Source organism: Panthera pardus, unplaced genomic scaffold (genome assembly GCF_024362965.1).
Source record: "Panthera pardus isolate Hobbes unplaced genomic scaffold, ASM2436296v1 HiC_scaffold_20, whole genome shotgun sequence".
Classification (NCBI taxonomy): Eukaryota; Metazoa; Chordata; class Mammalia; order Carnivora; family Felidae; genus Panthera; species Panthera pardus.
In genome coordinates this window covers 59,770,228-59,784,532 of record NW_026526766.1, presented here as the reverse complement: position 1 = coordinate 59,784,532, position 14,305 = coordinate 59,770,228, and the positions used below count along the sequence as shown (strand labels likewise).

The following is a 14,305-nucleotide window of genomic DNA, read 5'->3' as shown; positions in this document are numbered from 1 at the left end:
GACTCATGCTGATCTGCGTAGGAAAGTGATTTTTTCAACATCATATTGTTTTTCCCTCATTTCCACTGACTCTATCTCATTTCTCCCTGAGGAGCAAGGTCAGTAAAAGGCCATAATTGGCATTTCGAGGAAGTGATGGTGACACATGCCTGTTCTCCCACAGAGGCTGGGTATTTCCAGGCTGAATTACTTTAGTACACACAGACACAAAAATTGTGCACAAGCCAGGAGCTGCTGCCTAGAAGCTGAATGTATAAGGAACAAAAGAGAGAACATGACTGGTCAAGAGGTCTTGCTCACGTGGTTTCAAGAGTGTGTTTTCCTTTTTTTTGCAGACAAAAGTCATATTCATCCTATCCTCATTTATTTTTTTTTAAATTTTAATGTGTATTTATTTTTTGAGAGAGAGAGAGAGAGATAGAGCACAAGCAGGGAAGGGGCAAGAGAGAGAGGGAGACACAGAATCCGAAACAGGCTCCAGGCCCTGAGCTGTCAGCACAGAGCCCAACGTGGGGCTCGAACCCACAGACCGTGAGACCATGACCTGAGCCAAAGTCTGGCGCTTAACCGACTGAGCCACCCAGGCGCCCCCTATTCATCCTCATTTAAAAGAAAAATTTAGCCAGCTGCCATGAGTGTGTAATCTAAAGGGGGTGTCACCATGTGTGAAAACCTTCAGGATCTTAGTCCAGTGTGGCTTTTGTTTTCTTCCTTCCTTCCTTCCTTTCCTTTTTTTTTTAAATTTATTTTTGAGAGAGAGACAGAGCATGAGCAGGGGAGGGACACAGAGAGACAGAAACACAGAATCTGAAGCAGGCTCCAGTCTCCGAGCTGTCAGCACAGGGCCCGACGCAGGGCTCGAACTCGTGAACAGTGAGACCATGACCTGAGCATGACACTTAACCGACTGAGCCACCCAGGTGCCCCTTGTTTTCTTTCTAAATTTATTTGCGCTAGGAAGCTAATCCAATCTGGGTAAACAAGAAAATGCAATCTATTCCTTTAGCCTCATTTCAAAATATGAAGTATATCCTCACTGTCAAATATTAGAATGAAATGTGAGAAATCCAGCCAATACCCCCCAGACATTGCACATACCTTTATTTGGTGAGGGGTCATGTTTCAAGGGGAGACCTTGTCTGTTCTGAGGGGCAGGGAGAACCCTGTGCCCTGGGGTCCTAGGGAAGGGCCTACTGGGGGCGGCTTTGATGGGAGTAAGGAGGGCAAAACAAGAGGGACAGAGAATCACCATTTGGATTTGGCCAACTTGGGATGGAGACGGCTGGCAGGCACCCCATTTGTGGCCCCTGCTCCTGGGGGCTGAGGGTCTCTCCCGTCCACCCGTAAATGCAGCCCGTCTGGAAGGTGGGATACCTCAGTTCTGGCCCAGGTCTGACACTAACTTGATCCGTGACCTCAGCACGTCCCATCCCTTCTTTGATCCTCAATTTCTCCACCTGCAAAAGGAGGGCTGGGCTAGATGTTTCCTCAATGCCCTCATCTCTGGGTCAGGACCTCTCTGCCCCCTCCCACCCTCACTGCCGGCTCAGGGCCACTTCAGATGGCAGCACAACATTGCTCGGAGATAAAGAGAGATGGCTAGGTAAACAAACAGCCCCAGGATCCCAGTTCCCAGATTTGGGTCCTGAGCCAGCCAGCAAGGCTCTTGTCACTAGGGTAGAACTCCACAAGTCCCTTTCTCCTTTCTTTGGCCGTATAAGGAAGAAGGAGGACAGAGGCTCACTAACACAGGTTACAGGCACAAGAACTGAAGGGAAAGCTGTGGCCTCTGAGGACCGCGGTGACTAACCAAGAATGAGGAATAAATCAAATGCCACTCATCACCTCCTCTTTGGCACATGCCTCAGGGCCCAGAGCTGGGGCACCGTGGAGAGTTGCACTGTGAGAGGCACGGGTGGCCTTCCCTAGACTGCAGGCCTGCGGGAAGACCACCCTACGGACTCCCCTCATCTGGGCAGTCATAGCACCCCTGCCCCCCCCCCCCCCCCGCCCCGGTCTCCCAGGTGCTGATGCCTGCCCTCAATTCTCTCCTACCCAGGTAGGAACCATCTTCCTGGAACATGGCACGGACTGGTGCAGATCACAGCCCACAGCCCACTTTCACTCAACCTCCCCAGTCAGAGCCCTTTGGATGTCCAGCTCCATTTCTGGCTTCCTCCAGGGGCACCATTAGTCTTGTTTGGATGGGCTCCACGGCTTCTTCCCTCTCGTTCTTTTTGTTCATGAGGTTCACTGCACCTGAGATGTCATGGCCTCTGACTCACACTCTGAGATGCTATCCCCCCTATGAGTTTGTCTCAAACTCCATCTCCCCCAGCAAGCCCTCCGTGATGCCCGCTCCTGACTGAGACTGCTTCCCCAAAGGCCTGCCGTCTGTGGCTGGCTGAAGCACCCAGTTTGATGATCATTTCTGTACTTGTCTGCCTTCCTGTCCAGCGTGGACTCACCGGAGGGCACAGCCGGAGCCTCGTTCACACACAGAGCCCACGGTGCAGCCCTGGGGTTCAGCCAGCAGTCATCAAACGCTGAGATGAACCAGAAAAGAGGCTCCCACGATGGCGGGGGGAGGTGGTGACCAGCACTCTAGCCTCACACCAAGGGAAAGGGACTGCTGAGGAAAGCCAAGTAAGGCCCACACAAACCAAGGAGGAGTTGAGGGCCCAGGGAGGCACACTTCTCGGACTGTGGAGTCACATCAACCTGGGCTTAATCTTGCCTCTGTCACTTCCCGTGTGCCTGTGGGCAGGTTACAGAACCTGCCTGGGCCTTTCGTTTCCTCACCTACAAGACAGGGGTGGGTCATAATACCCACTCACAAAAAGTCTTTGGGAGCATTAAATGAGATAATGGATGCATGGTACCTACTCAGTAAATCAACTCTTAGAATTGTGTGTGAATTCTCTAGGTCACCTTCAGAGTAATTATGAAAGTCAACAACTTTATAGATGATATCTGCCATCTCCTTAGAAGTAGAGATTCTTATTATCCCCATTTTACATGTGAGGAAACTGAGGCTCAGGGAAGTGAATGTTCTCACCCCGGAGTGTTCAGGGAAGGGGAGGGTGATAGTCCTGGCTCTGTCTCTGTGCTCAGCAGCGGTGGACAACAGTGAGAGGGAAGGTAGGCAGCTCACTCTCTGTCAGCTGTCAGCACAATGACCTGAGGCCAGTGCTCTGGGTCACTTTTGGCCAACATTCTGCCCTAGGAGTCAGGTTTCAGCTGACACTGGGTAGACCCTGACTCCCTGCCCAGCCAGGCCTGGAGTCACATGAGCAGCCAATCCCAAGCCTTGGCCCAGGGCTGCTGCTAAGCCTGCTGCATGCCTTCGTTCCAGTTGATCTGCCCCTCCTGCCTGCAATAAAGCAGGATCAGCAATGGCAGGAAGAGTGGGAGTGGGGAGGGGCTGGGAACGGGCGACGCAGCAGCAGGCCCCTGGCACGCGAGAGATGCAGGAGTCCGACGCAGCAAATTCACATGACAGGGCTGCCGAAGGCTTGTGTGGCTTCTTTATAGGAATTTTAAAAAAGGGCCTTCTCTGGGCGAACAAGTCCCATACCAAGGCTTCGAGAGCAGGGTATAGGTTAGATATTTCCCCCTGCCCCCTGTGCAGTGAACAACATACACAACCACCCAGGGCAGGCCTGCTTACCAAGTGTCACCGAGGGGCCAAGTTCTGAGCTGGGTACTGGAATAAAGAGATGGCTCAGATACAGCACCAGCTTCTGGGAAGCTCATGGGAAGCCGAGGTGCTGGGAGAACACAGGGAGGGGACACCTAACTCTCTCTGAGGAGAGGGTTAGAGGCCCTATGGCAGGCTAATGGGAGAAAGTAGTGATATGCAGGCTCTCAAAAAAAAAAAAAGTTGGATTTGTGGTGTTTGCCAATTTCCATAGTATAAATGCTTCCACCAGAGGTGACTTCAGGGTACCAGCGTGCTGTCACTGAAGTGGAATTGAGGACAGAAGCCTACAACCAGCTCTGGCATGCTGGCTCTAGAACACCACTGGGAAGAGAGGCTTCCACCACATCCAGAAGGAAGAGGAGGGATTCTCCAGGCAGAGAAGGGGTAGGGGCAAGGGAGGATGTTCCAGAAGGAGAGACGGCGACAGCAAAGACATGGAGGTGCACAAGTAAGTAGTGAGCAAAGGTGAATCAAGGGGTTATGGTTGGGAAGGGCCGTCAAGGCCTTCTGGAACCTCGTAATGCTTTAGTTCTTGACTCACAGAGTGGTCACATGCCTGCCATGATTCATTAAGCTGCACATTGAAGTTCTGTGCGCTTTACCACGTGTGTGTGATATTTCACAATAAGGATGAAAAGCACAGATAGTCTCATTCAGGAATAACCGCTGTTTACAATTCTATTTCCTTCCCATCTTTGTCCTGTGCACGTATTTATACGACCATTCAGCAAACATTTTCAGGTAGGAAGACAAAATTTCCCTATTCATAGACCACAAAGAAGAAAGCATTTCAACAATGAAAGCCACATGGTGTCATGGAAAGAGTGTGGGCTTTGGAGTCAGAGAGACCTGAATTCGAATCCTGCTTCCCAAAGGGCTAAGTGGGTGGTACTGAGAAAGTCGCTTGTCTTAGCCTGTCCGAGCTGCTTCTCTTCTGCAGGCTGAGTCAGGCAACACCCACGTCCTTCAGGGTTGTTGGGAAGGTCAGAGATGATGTGCGTTAGAGGCACTGCACAGAGCCCAGCCCACAACAGACCCTCAACACATGCAATATACAAGATATTATAATTGGCATCATCTTAGAAAGTCAGAATTGAAAGGATTGCCAGATAATAAATGACTGACCCACAGAAGTTTCAGAGAAATGGTAACCCTATAAGGATAAAGTCAAATTAGCGTTTGCCCAGAGAATAAACTCAGTGGTAGGGAGACTCAAGAGCCCATTGAGTGGGGCAGGGGGGTGTTTGAAGAAAATAGGGATATTTAGCCTGATGAGGAAGACGCCAATGGTTTATCAGATCTGTGCCCCAGATGTGTCCCATGTGCAGCAGAGAACAGAATTAAGTGCAATATACAGGACTTATAGGAAGCTGATTTCTATTGGATATGAGGTGGGATATTCTCACCAAGAGCTGAAGGGGTGATGTTGGGAAGGAGTGAGCTCCCATAACTAGGGGGTATACAAGTAGAAGCCAACAGAGCACTTGATGGGCATGATGAAGAAGGAAGATGAGCACGGTGGAGGGTGTGGACCATGACCTTTGAGGTGCCGTAATGCTGGGCTCTGGATCTGCTCTGTCCAGCAGCATCTACCATCCAGCAAGTGAGGAACAATAAGCATCCTGTAGTGAAGGACACAAAGAGACGCTTGTCTGTCTTACCTGGTTATCGATTTTCAGTTCCACTAGAGAAGTGTTGTATGGGAGAGCTTCCACCAGGCGCAGGATCCCGGCTCCAGAAATGAAGTTGGATTCCACGTTCAGCGTCTTCAACACCTTGTTCACCTTGAGCATCTCAGCAAGGGCCTTGAAGCGCAGAAGAAAAGCGAGGGTACCTGTGAGTCACCCTGAGCAAGGCTGGAGCCCCTCTTGGATAGAACCTAAAATACTGAGAGGTCCTTGCTGGGAGCGAGAGTTCCTTGCACACTCATGCTGTTCGAGCCAGCGACCAGGCAAGATGATCTGTACAGCCTCCTTCACGAAGTACAACTCTGTGGCCCTCCTCCCCTCCAATGCACCATGGCTCCCGAACCCTAACTGGAGAATTCCACACTCTATTACCTACATCCAGCCTCTATTACCTGATTCTTCTCCCTTGCTCGGCTTCAAGGCTCACTGATCCCTTACAGAGGGGCTGCCCTCAGCTCCCCATGCATGCCTAGTGCTCTCCCACGATTTGCTTTTGCCACCTGGGATGCCCCTTCCTTTCTGCTTCACTCGTCCAAACCCTGCCCGTCCTTCAAGGCCATTCTCAATTCCTCTTTCTCCAGGAGCCTTTATACTGATGGCCGCAGTTAGCTGTGGCCTGCGCTCTTGAACTTTGTAGCATTTACTCATAACCTCCCTCATGAAACTTGTATTCTTCTGTTCAGAGTTGTTTTTAGTTCTTGACTCACAGAGGGGTCACATGCCTGCCATGATTCATTAAACTGCTTGTTGAAGTTCTGTGCACTTTTCCATGTACGTGTGATATTTTACAATAAGGATGAAAAGTACAGATAGTCTCATTCAGGAATAACCACTGTTTACAATTCTGTTATATTTCCTTCCCATCTTTGTCCTGTGCACATATTTATATGACCATTCAGCAAATATTTTCAGGTAGGAAGACAAAAGTTTCCTATTCATAGACCATAAAGAAGAAAGCATTTTGACAATGAAAGCCACATGGTGTCATGGAAAGAGTGTGGGCTTTGGAGTCAGAGAGACCTGAATTCGAATCCTGCTTCCCAAAGGGCTAAGTGGGTGGCCCTGAGAAAGTCGCTTGTCTTAGCCTGTCCGAGCTGCCATTAGACTATATACTCTTGGGGGGATGAAAATGTACTTTATTTATCCCATGGTGCCCACATTCTCAGCACACAGTAGCTTCTTAGTCATTGTTCACTGAGCGACTGACTGGTGGAGTCCCAACCTCCCTATATACCCTCTACTTGTTGCTTATATTTCCCTGTTGGGATTCCATGGAGTCATTGTCCTCTTCATCTGAGCAGCAGAGAGCAGAGAAGGAAGCCTGGGAAACCACCCCACTGGGCAAGTGACCAGAGCAAATGGGAGGGGAGGAGCTCAGGTGGCCCCCAGCACGTTTCAGAGGAATTCAGCCAGAGGGTGTAGATGACAATCAGAGCCTCTGAAGGAAATGAGGTAATTAGCAGTTGGTGGAAACGATGTGTCATGGAGGAAAGGAGACACCAGCAGCTGATAGCCCAGGGTGTATGACCAGTGGGCCCCGGTTGTCTGAAATGACTCTCTGAGCCAGGAATGCCCTTCCCACCATCCATGCTTGCTGAAACCCTATACAAGCTCAGCTCCCAGAAAGCCTTCCTTGTTCATATTGTCCTTCCCTCCTCCCCCCGCTTCCATGTGCCTCCCGGATGGCCTGTCAGCTTTCCTTATGACCCCGAGGAGGTTGGACCCTCCCAAGGAGAGGGCCTCAGGCTGTGTTCTCTCCACAGCATCCCTCCCACTCTCCAGAAAAGGCCTGTCCAGGCCTAATAATCAAAATATTTAACAACTGGTAGGCAAGTGCACCAGGCCAGTCCAAGTGGACATGCGAGTGGCTAAGTAGGTCCTGGAGGCCCTGTCATGCCAGGTGTCAACTCTTCTGTATCATGGCAGAGGAATGAAGGTGCAGGGAAAAGAGCTGGGGCAGGGAGTGGGGGCACTTACAGAGCTTTTCACTCATGTGTGGAATTTAAGAAACAAAGAAAAAAAGAGACAAACAAAAAAATAGACTCTTAAATATAGAGAACCTCCAGAGAGGAGGTGGGTGGGAGAGATGCGTGAAATAGATGAAGAATTAAGAGTACACTTATCCCTTCTTTTTTTCTTTTTAAAGTTTGTTTATTTATTTTGAGAGAGAGAGAGGGAGAGAGAGAATCCCAAGCAGGCTCTGTGCTGTCAGTGCAGAGCCGGCTGTGGGACTTGATCTCACAAACTGTGAGATCATGACCTGAGCCAAAATCAAGATTTGGAGGTTTAACTGACTGAGCCACCAGGCACCCCAAGAGTACACTTATCTTAATGAGCACTGAGAAATGTACAGAATTGTTGAATCATTATATCAAACACCTGAAACGATTATAACATTAATTATATTTCAATTAAAAATTAATTGATTTAAAAAAATAATTGATTGCTACTAAATAGACTTCAAAGCAAGGAAAGTTATTAGGGTTAAAGAAGGGCATTACAGAACGATAAAGGGGTCAATTCTCCAAGAAGACATAACAATCCTTACTGTATATGTGCTAACAACAGAGTGTCAAGCTACAGGAGGCAAAAGCTGATAGAACTGCAAGGAGAAAACAGATGAATCGCTGGTAGAGTTGCAGATTTCAATAGCCTTCTGTCAGAAATGGAAAGATCCAGAAGGCCAAAAATCAGTCAGGGCATAATCGAACTCAACAACACCATCAATCGACTGGATAGAAGTGACATCTATAGACTACTTCATCCCACAAGAGCAGAATGCACTTTCTTCTCAAGTTTGCATGGAACATTCACCAAGACAGACACATTCTGGGCCATGAAACATACCTTAACAAATTTAAAGGAACAGAAATCATACAATGTCTACTCTCAGAGCTCAAGGGAATTGAACTAGAAATCAGCAGCAGAAAGATAACTTTGAAAGTCCCCAAACACGTGGCAATTAAACAACACATTTTTAAATAACACATGGGGCAAAATTTAAGAAACACTAAAAAGTTTTTGAGCTAAATTAAAGTGAAAACATAACTTATCAAAATTTGTGGAATGTAGTGAAAGCATGCGCATGTTAAAAAAAATCTAAATTCAATAATCTAAATTTCCATTTTAGAAAATTTAAAAAAAGAAGGGCAAATTAAATACTAAGTAAGCAGAAAAAAATAAGTAAGAATTAGAGCAGAAATCAATGATACTGAAAACAGAAAATTAATAGAGAAAAATCAATGAAGTAAAATGCTAATTCTGAAAAAAGATCAATTAAACTGATAAACCTCGAGCCAGCCTAAGAAAAAAAGAGAGAGAGAGAGAAAGAACACAAATTACTAATATCAGAAATCAAAGAGGCCCATTCCTACAGATCTCGTGGAAATTGAAAGGATAATAAAGGGATACTATGAACACCTCTTATGTTCACAAATTTGATAACCTGGATAAAATGGACCAATTCCCTGAAAGAAACAATTTGCCAAAGCTCACATAAGAAGAAATAGACAATTTGAATAGGCCATTACCTATTAAAGAAATAGAATCAATAATGAATAAGTAACCTTCCAAAACAGAAAGCACCAGGCCCACATGGGTTCATTAGTGAATTTAAGGAAGAAATGATACCAATTTTCCACAATCTCTTTCAGAGAACGGAAGCGGAGGGAATACTTCTAACTCATACTCTGGGGCCAACATTATCCTAATACCAAACCCAGACAAAGACGGTACAAGAAAACGATATCTCTCATGAACATAAATGTAAAAATCCTCAAAAATATAGCAAATTGAATCCAACAATGTATAAAAAGATTATACACCATGGCAAGTGGGATTTGTCTCAGGTATGCAACAGGCTGGTTCAACATTTGAAAATCAATTAATGTAGCTCATCACATCAACCAGCTAATAAAGAAAAATCACATGGTCATACCAACAGATGCAGATAAAGCATTTGACAAAACCCAGTACCCATTCATAATAAAAATTCTAAGTAAATTAGAAATAGATAGGAACTTCCTCAACTTGGTAAAAAATATCTATACAAAATCTACAGTTAATATCATGCTTAATGGTGAGAAACTGGTAATGTTATTACTAAGATTAGGTACAAGGCAAGGATGAACCCTCTCACCATTCCTAAATCAGAATAGACATTTTAGCTAATGTAGTAAGGCAGGAAAAGGAAATAAATGTATATATATTGGGAAGAAAGAAATAAAATTGTCTTTGTTTCAACAGATATGATTGTCTATGTAGAAAATCCGAAAGAACTGACAAAATACCCCTCCTGGAACTAATAAGTGATTACAGCAAGGCTGCAGTATGCAAGGTTGCTATTCAAAAATCAACCACTTTCCTATATTCCAGGAAGGAACAAGTGGAATAGGAAATTAAAAACACAATTCCATTGATATTAGTACCCTCAAAAGTGAAACACTTAGGTATAAAGCTAACAAAATATGTAGGAGATCTATATGAGGAAAACTATGAAACTCTGATGTATGAAGTCAAAGAACTAAATAAATAGATATTCCATGTTCATGAATAAGAGGGCTCAATATTGTCAAGAAATCAGTTTTTTCTCACTTGATCTACAAATTCAATGCAACCTTAATCAAAATTCTCACAAGTTATTTTGTGGATATTAACAAACTGATTGCTACTAAATGATTAATTACCACCCCCGGTAAGCTAATTCTTGCACTTTTAACCTGCTATGAGTGTTGTAATAATCACACTGCCCTGTCATCCTTTCATTGTCTGCATGACCAAATGGACCATTATGTTCATGGAAGTGGGAATATGACTGTCTCAGTCACAGTTGTATTTTCAGAACCTAATTCAGTGCTGGACACAGACAGACTCTCAATAAATAGGTTTGAATATTTAAACAAAAAGGAATCGATGGCTACTTTATAATAAGTACAACTTAATTTGATCATTAGGTAAAAAACAAATAGAATTGATCATCAGGACCCACAGATTAAGAAAATGATTTTGGGGGTGCCTGGGTGGTTCAGAAGGTTGAGCGTCTGACTTCGGCTCAGGTCATGATCTCACGGTTCGTGGGTTCGAGCCCCGCGTCAGGGTCTGTGCTGACAGCTGGGAGCCTGAAGCCTGCTTCGGATTCGGTGTCTCCCTCTCTCTGCCCGTCCCCACTCGCACTCTGTCTCTCTCTCTCTCTCAAAAATGAATAAACATTTAAAATGATTTTAGATATAGAGAAACTGAAGCCCAGAGAAGGGCAGGCCCCTGTCCAAATGTGATGTGCTGAGTGGAGACAGACCTGCTGTAGAGTCAACATTACTGGCATTTAAATCTCAGCTCCACCTCTCACTTGCTGCTAACTTTGGACAAAGCAAAATGCCTGGACTCCCTGCACCGCAGGTTCTTCATCTGCAAAGTGGGGACACCTGCACCCCCGGGATCAGGGGTGGTTGTAGATATCAACTAGGATGATGTACAGATGTTGTAGGGTTAACGGCCGTTGTGTCCACATCCTCTCCTGTCTCTTAGCCCAGTGCCTTTCCTCACACTACGCTGGGTCCTTCCTCAGTGGGGTTGGGCCAGCCCTGAGGCCACGAGCATCAACCTTCTGTTTCTGTGGCCCCCCCACTCTCAATGCAGCAGAACAGAAAGGTACATACATACGCCACAGGGTCATTGCTCCGTGTTCCCACAATGCTGAACTTCTTCACATAGGAGTTCTCTTTCAGGGCTTCTGCATAAGCCTTGAGAGTGGGTATAGGGATATTCTGCAGAGAGAAAGGCAGACAGTAACGAGCAGCCCCCACCGGGGTCAGGTCGGGCAGACAGATGGGGCAGTAACCCTCTCACACATGCAGCCTGATTGTTAGCAAGTCTCTGACCAAACAGCTGAATGGCCAAAGGGTTCTGGCTTTGCCCCAAATGGTTGAGATCTGAAGAGAACTTTCTGGTCAACAGATTGAGAAAATCCTCCCTGAAGTTTTCACAACCATCTGTGCAGGCAGAGACCAGAGAAGGGAAAATCAAGGCAGAGGATGCAGAGGAGCGTTGTGCCAAGAGTTCAGGTCTAGGGTGTGGGAGTGGACAGGGCCTCAGCCTCTGTCAGGGTGACTGGCAATGTTTCTGACTCACTCTGTGACTCTGAGGGAAGTCTCTTCCCCACTCTGGGCCTGTTTCTGGAAAACAAAGGTGGCGGGGTGGTGGCGGGGGTTGGGCATTGCCCTACATGATCTGTAAGAGACATCTGTCCCGGAGGGTCTCAGTCCTAACGCACACCAGAGGCTCCCAAGGAACTTTAATAAGATGCTGTTGCTTGGGTCTGAAGCAGACCAATAAGATCAGAATCTCAGTGGGGGTGGGAGTTGGTACATATTTTTTAATCTCCTCAGGTGAAAACCACTCAGCTAGTCCAACTTTCTCACATGCAGAGGGGAAAATGAGGGTGGGGAGGGACGAGCCTGAGCGGCCAGGGTGAAGGCACAGAGCCACGGCCACTACACTGCTCCAAGCCAGTGTTCCCTGCCAGGGTATACGGTTCTGAATTGTACCAGTGTCTCCCACTGGGCACATGGCAGACAATGGCGGCCCCGGAGAGAAAACCTGGCTGTGCTTTCACGGATCTCTCATTTCAGAGTGTCACGTTAGCTCCCCGTGGGAGCAGAGCCTAGGGAGGCCAGGTGGAGGAGAACACTGTGGGTGCAGGTTTCCAATCAGATTGTGCCTTTGGAGCTGGCAGCCACTTAAAAGAAAGTGGAGAAGAAAGGAAAGAGGAGCCGGGGAGTGGGGGGGCCCACTCCTTGCCTTACCCCACACCGTCCCAGAACTAATTCCGCTGGCCCCCGGGCTGAGCAGGTGGGCAGGCAGCTGGGCCTGCTTCTGAAATGCCTCCTGCAGCCTGTCCAGGATAGGAGTGCTTGTCCATCTGACCCTCCTCTGCCCTTGGTGGTCACACAGGAAACATCGGACACATATGGGCCGACATCTCCCTGCCTGGGCTACAGAATGAGGCTGACTGTGTGTATGATATAGCAGTGACGGTTCAGGGGTAGGCCCCTCCCAGGGCTGTGTTACCCCATGAGCCTGCTGGGCACGGGCCTTTTCCAGCCTTGAGATCTCCTGCAGTCGGATGTGTCTGAATTAATATTTTAGCTCGGAGAAGCTCTCAGTGTTTTGTATAACATGGCAGGTTTCCAGAATCGAAGCTGTGTTGACCCGTGGTGAACACCTGGGCCTGATGTCGGTCCTCAGAAGAAACCAGGACTATATGACGCGTTTGTTTACACTGCCCGGGCCTTTTAAGGGTTTTGTCCTTTTCTTGATCCAGAAGCACCCAGAACCCAAACAGGACCCTGTTGTCCTCACACAGCCAAGCACGGGCCACATGCATTGCAGTGACACGGACATAGCTCCTCCCACCCACCCCAGGAGAAGTGAAATAAAAAGGACTCTACCCGGATGTTGTTGAGGTTGACCTCCTCAAGCTTGGGGTCGTTGTTCTTTATCCGCTCCAGAGTCTCCTCTACATCTGTTGAATTTGGCTCTTCATCGGGCACAGGCTTGTATTGTGTAGGTTTGATCACACCTAGAGTGACGGACACAAGAGACAGGTGGCTCACAGAAGCACGGGGACCCTTTCCGTCCACACTAGGGCACTTCAGAAGGAAGCAGCGGCCAAGTTCAGAGACAAGAGAAGGCTGTGCATTCCCAGGGGCTGCCAGGAGGGGCGGTGCACTGGGGAGAAGCCATGCAGGGGCCGGTTGGTCTTGGCCCTACTTGGGCTCTGCCTCTGCCATCCTGCAAGAACTGGGTGAATTACTCAAATCCTCAGAGCCTCCGTGTCCTCCACCGTGAGTGTGGACAGTCACTACCTCAGTGGGCTCTTGTGAGGATAGAACGAAGCCTGAGTGTGAAAGAAATACATGAGCTTTCCAGAGGGAGGGTTGTTATTCTCTTGACACCCTCATTTGTTTTGGGAGCCCAAATGCCAGCTTGGAACGGTGCAGTGGGGCAAGTAAGACAATGCAATATTGGCACAGGAAAGGCCAAGGGGACTCAGGGGACAAAAGAGGCACCCGGAGACAGACTGGTGTGGGTATGTAGACATTCACCATCATGACGGAGTCCCAAGCTGGTGATGAAGGAATGAACTTGGCAAAGAACAGTGTGGGTACAGCCAGACAGCCGTTAAAAAGTGACAGTTTGAGCGCATCTTCACGCCACACACGTACACGAAGCGCAGGGGGCGTAAGAAGTTGGAAATGAGAAGCAAACCTCTAAAACTCCCAGGAGAAAATACAGGAGGATGTTTTTTATAATACTGGGATGGAGGAGTCCTACATAAACGAGACATAAATCCCAGCAAGGGAAAAGGTGGACAGACTAGGCTTACATCAAAACTTAAAACTTCTGCAATGAGCCAGAGAGCAGGAGGGGACCGCGGAAGCAAGAAGCATGGGGGCACCTTCGTGTCCAAGGTGTCCTCGCTGGGAGCAGGGCAGGGGTGCCAAAGCCGGCGGTCAGGGCCGTGTACTCACTGTTGAGTCCCTCCTTGTTCACGATGGAGCTGCTGCCGAGGGCCTGGTAGTACTGCTGGTTGCTCATGAGCGTGTGCATGCCCAGGATGGCTGCGGGGACAGGGGGAGGCCCGTGACTCGCCTCTCTCGGACAGAAGGGCCTCCTGAGCACAGACACTCCACACCCCAGCAAGATGTGCTCACGGAAGTGGCAAGGAACACGCGCATGACTTTACGTTTTATTGGATTTTTGTCCTCATCTCTGTTTACGTGACTCTCACATCTCTACACTCAGCTGAGACTCCTCTAACCCAGGCCTCGGGTTCCTCGGTGTCCCCTGATGGCCCACTGGCACAGCCAGTCCAACCTGGCCGAGACAGAACTCATCTTTCCCGGAAGCAGACCCT

General features: G+C 48.0%; 1 protein-coding gene across 1 annotated transcript in view; it reads right to left on the bottom strand.

Moving 5' to 3' along the window:
* The window catches only part of TMOD1 (tropomodulin 1), an 86,324-nt gene that overhangs the window by 15,219 nt on the left and 56,800 nt on the right, over nt 1-14,305 (bottom strand). Inside the window, exons 5-8 of the mRNA XM_019454414.2 lie at nt 13,920-14,009; nt 12,837-12,967; nt 11,046-11,153; nt 5,365-5,508 (exon numbers count right to left, since the gene is read on the bottom strand). Of these exons, the coding sequence (XP_019309959.1) occupies nt 5,365-5,508; nt 11,046-11,153; nt 12,837-12,967; nt 13,920-14,009 (473 nt within the window). The remainder of the gene's footprint in view (nt 1-5,364; nt 5,509-11,045; nt 11,154-12,836; nt 12,968-13,919; nt 14,010-14,305) is intronic.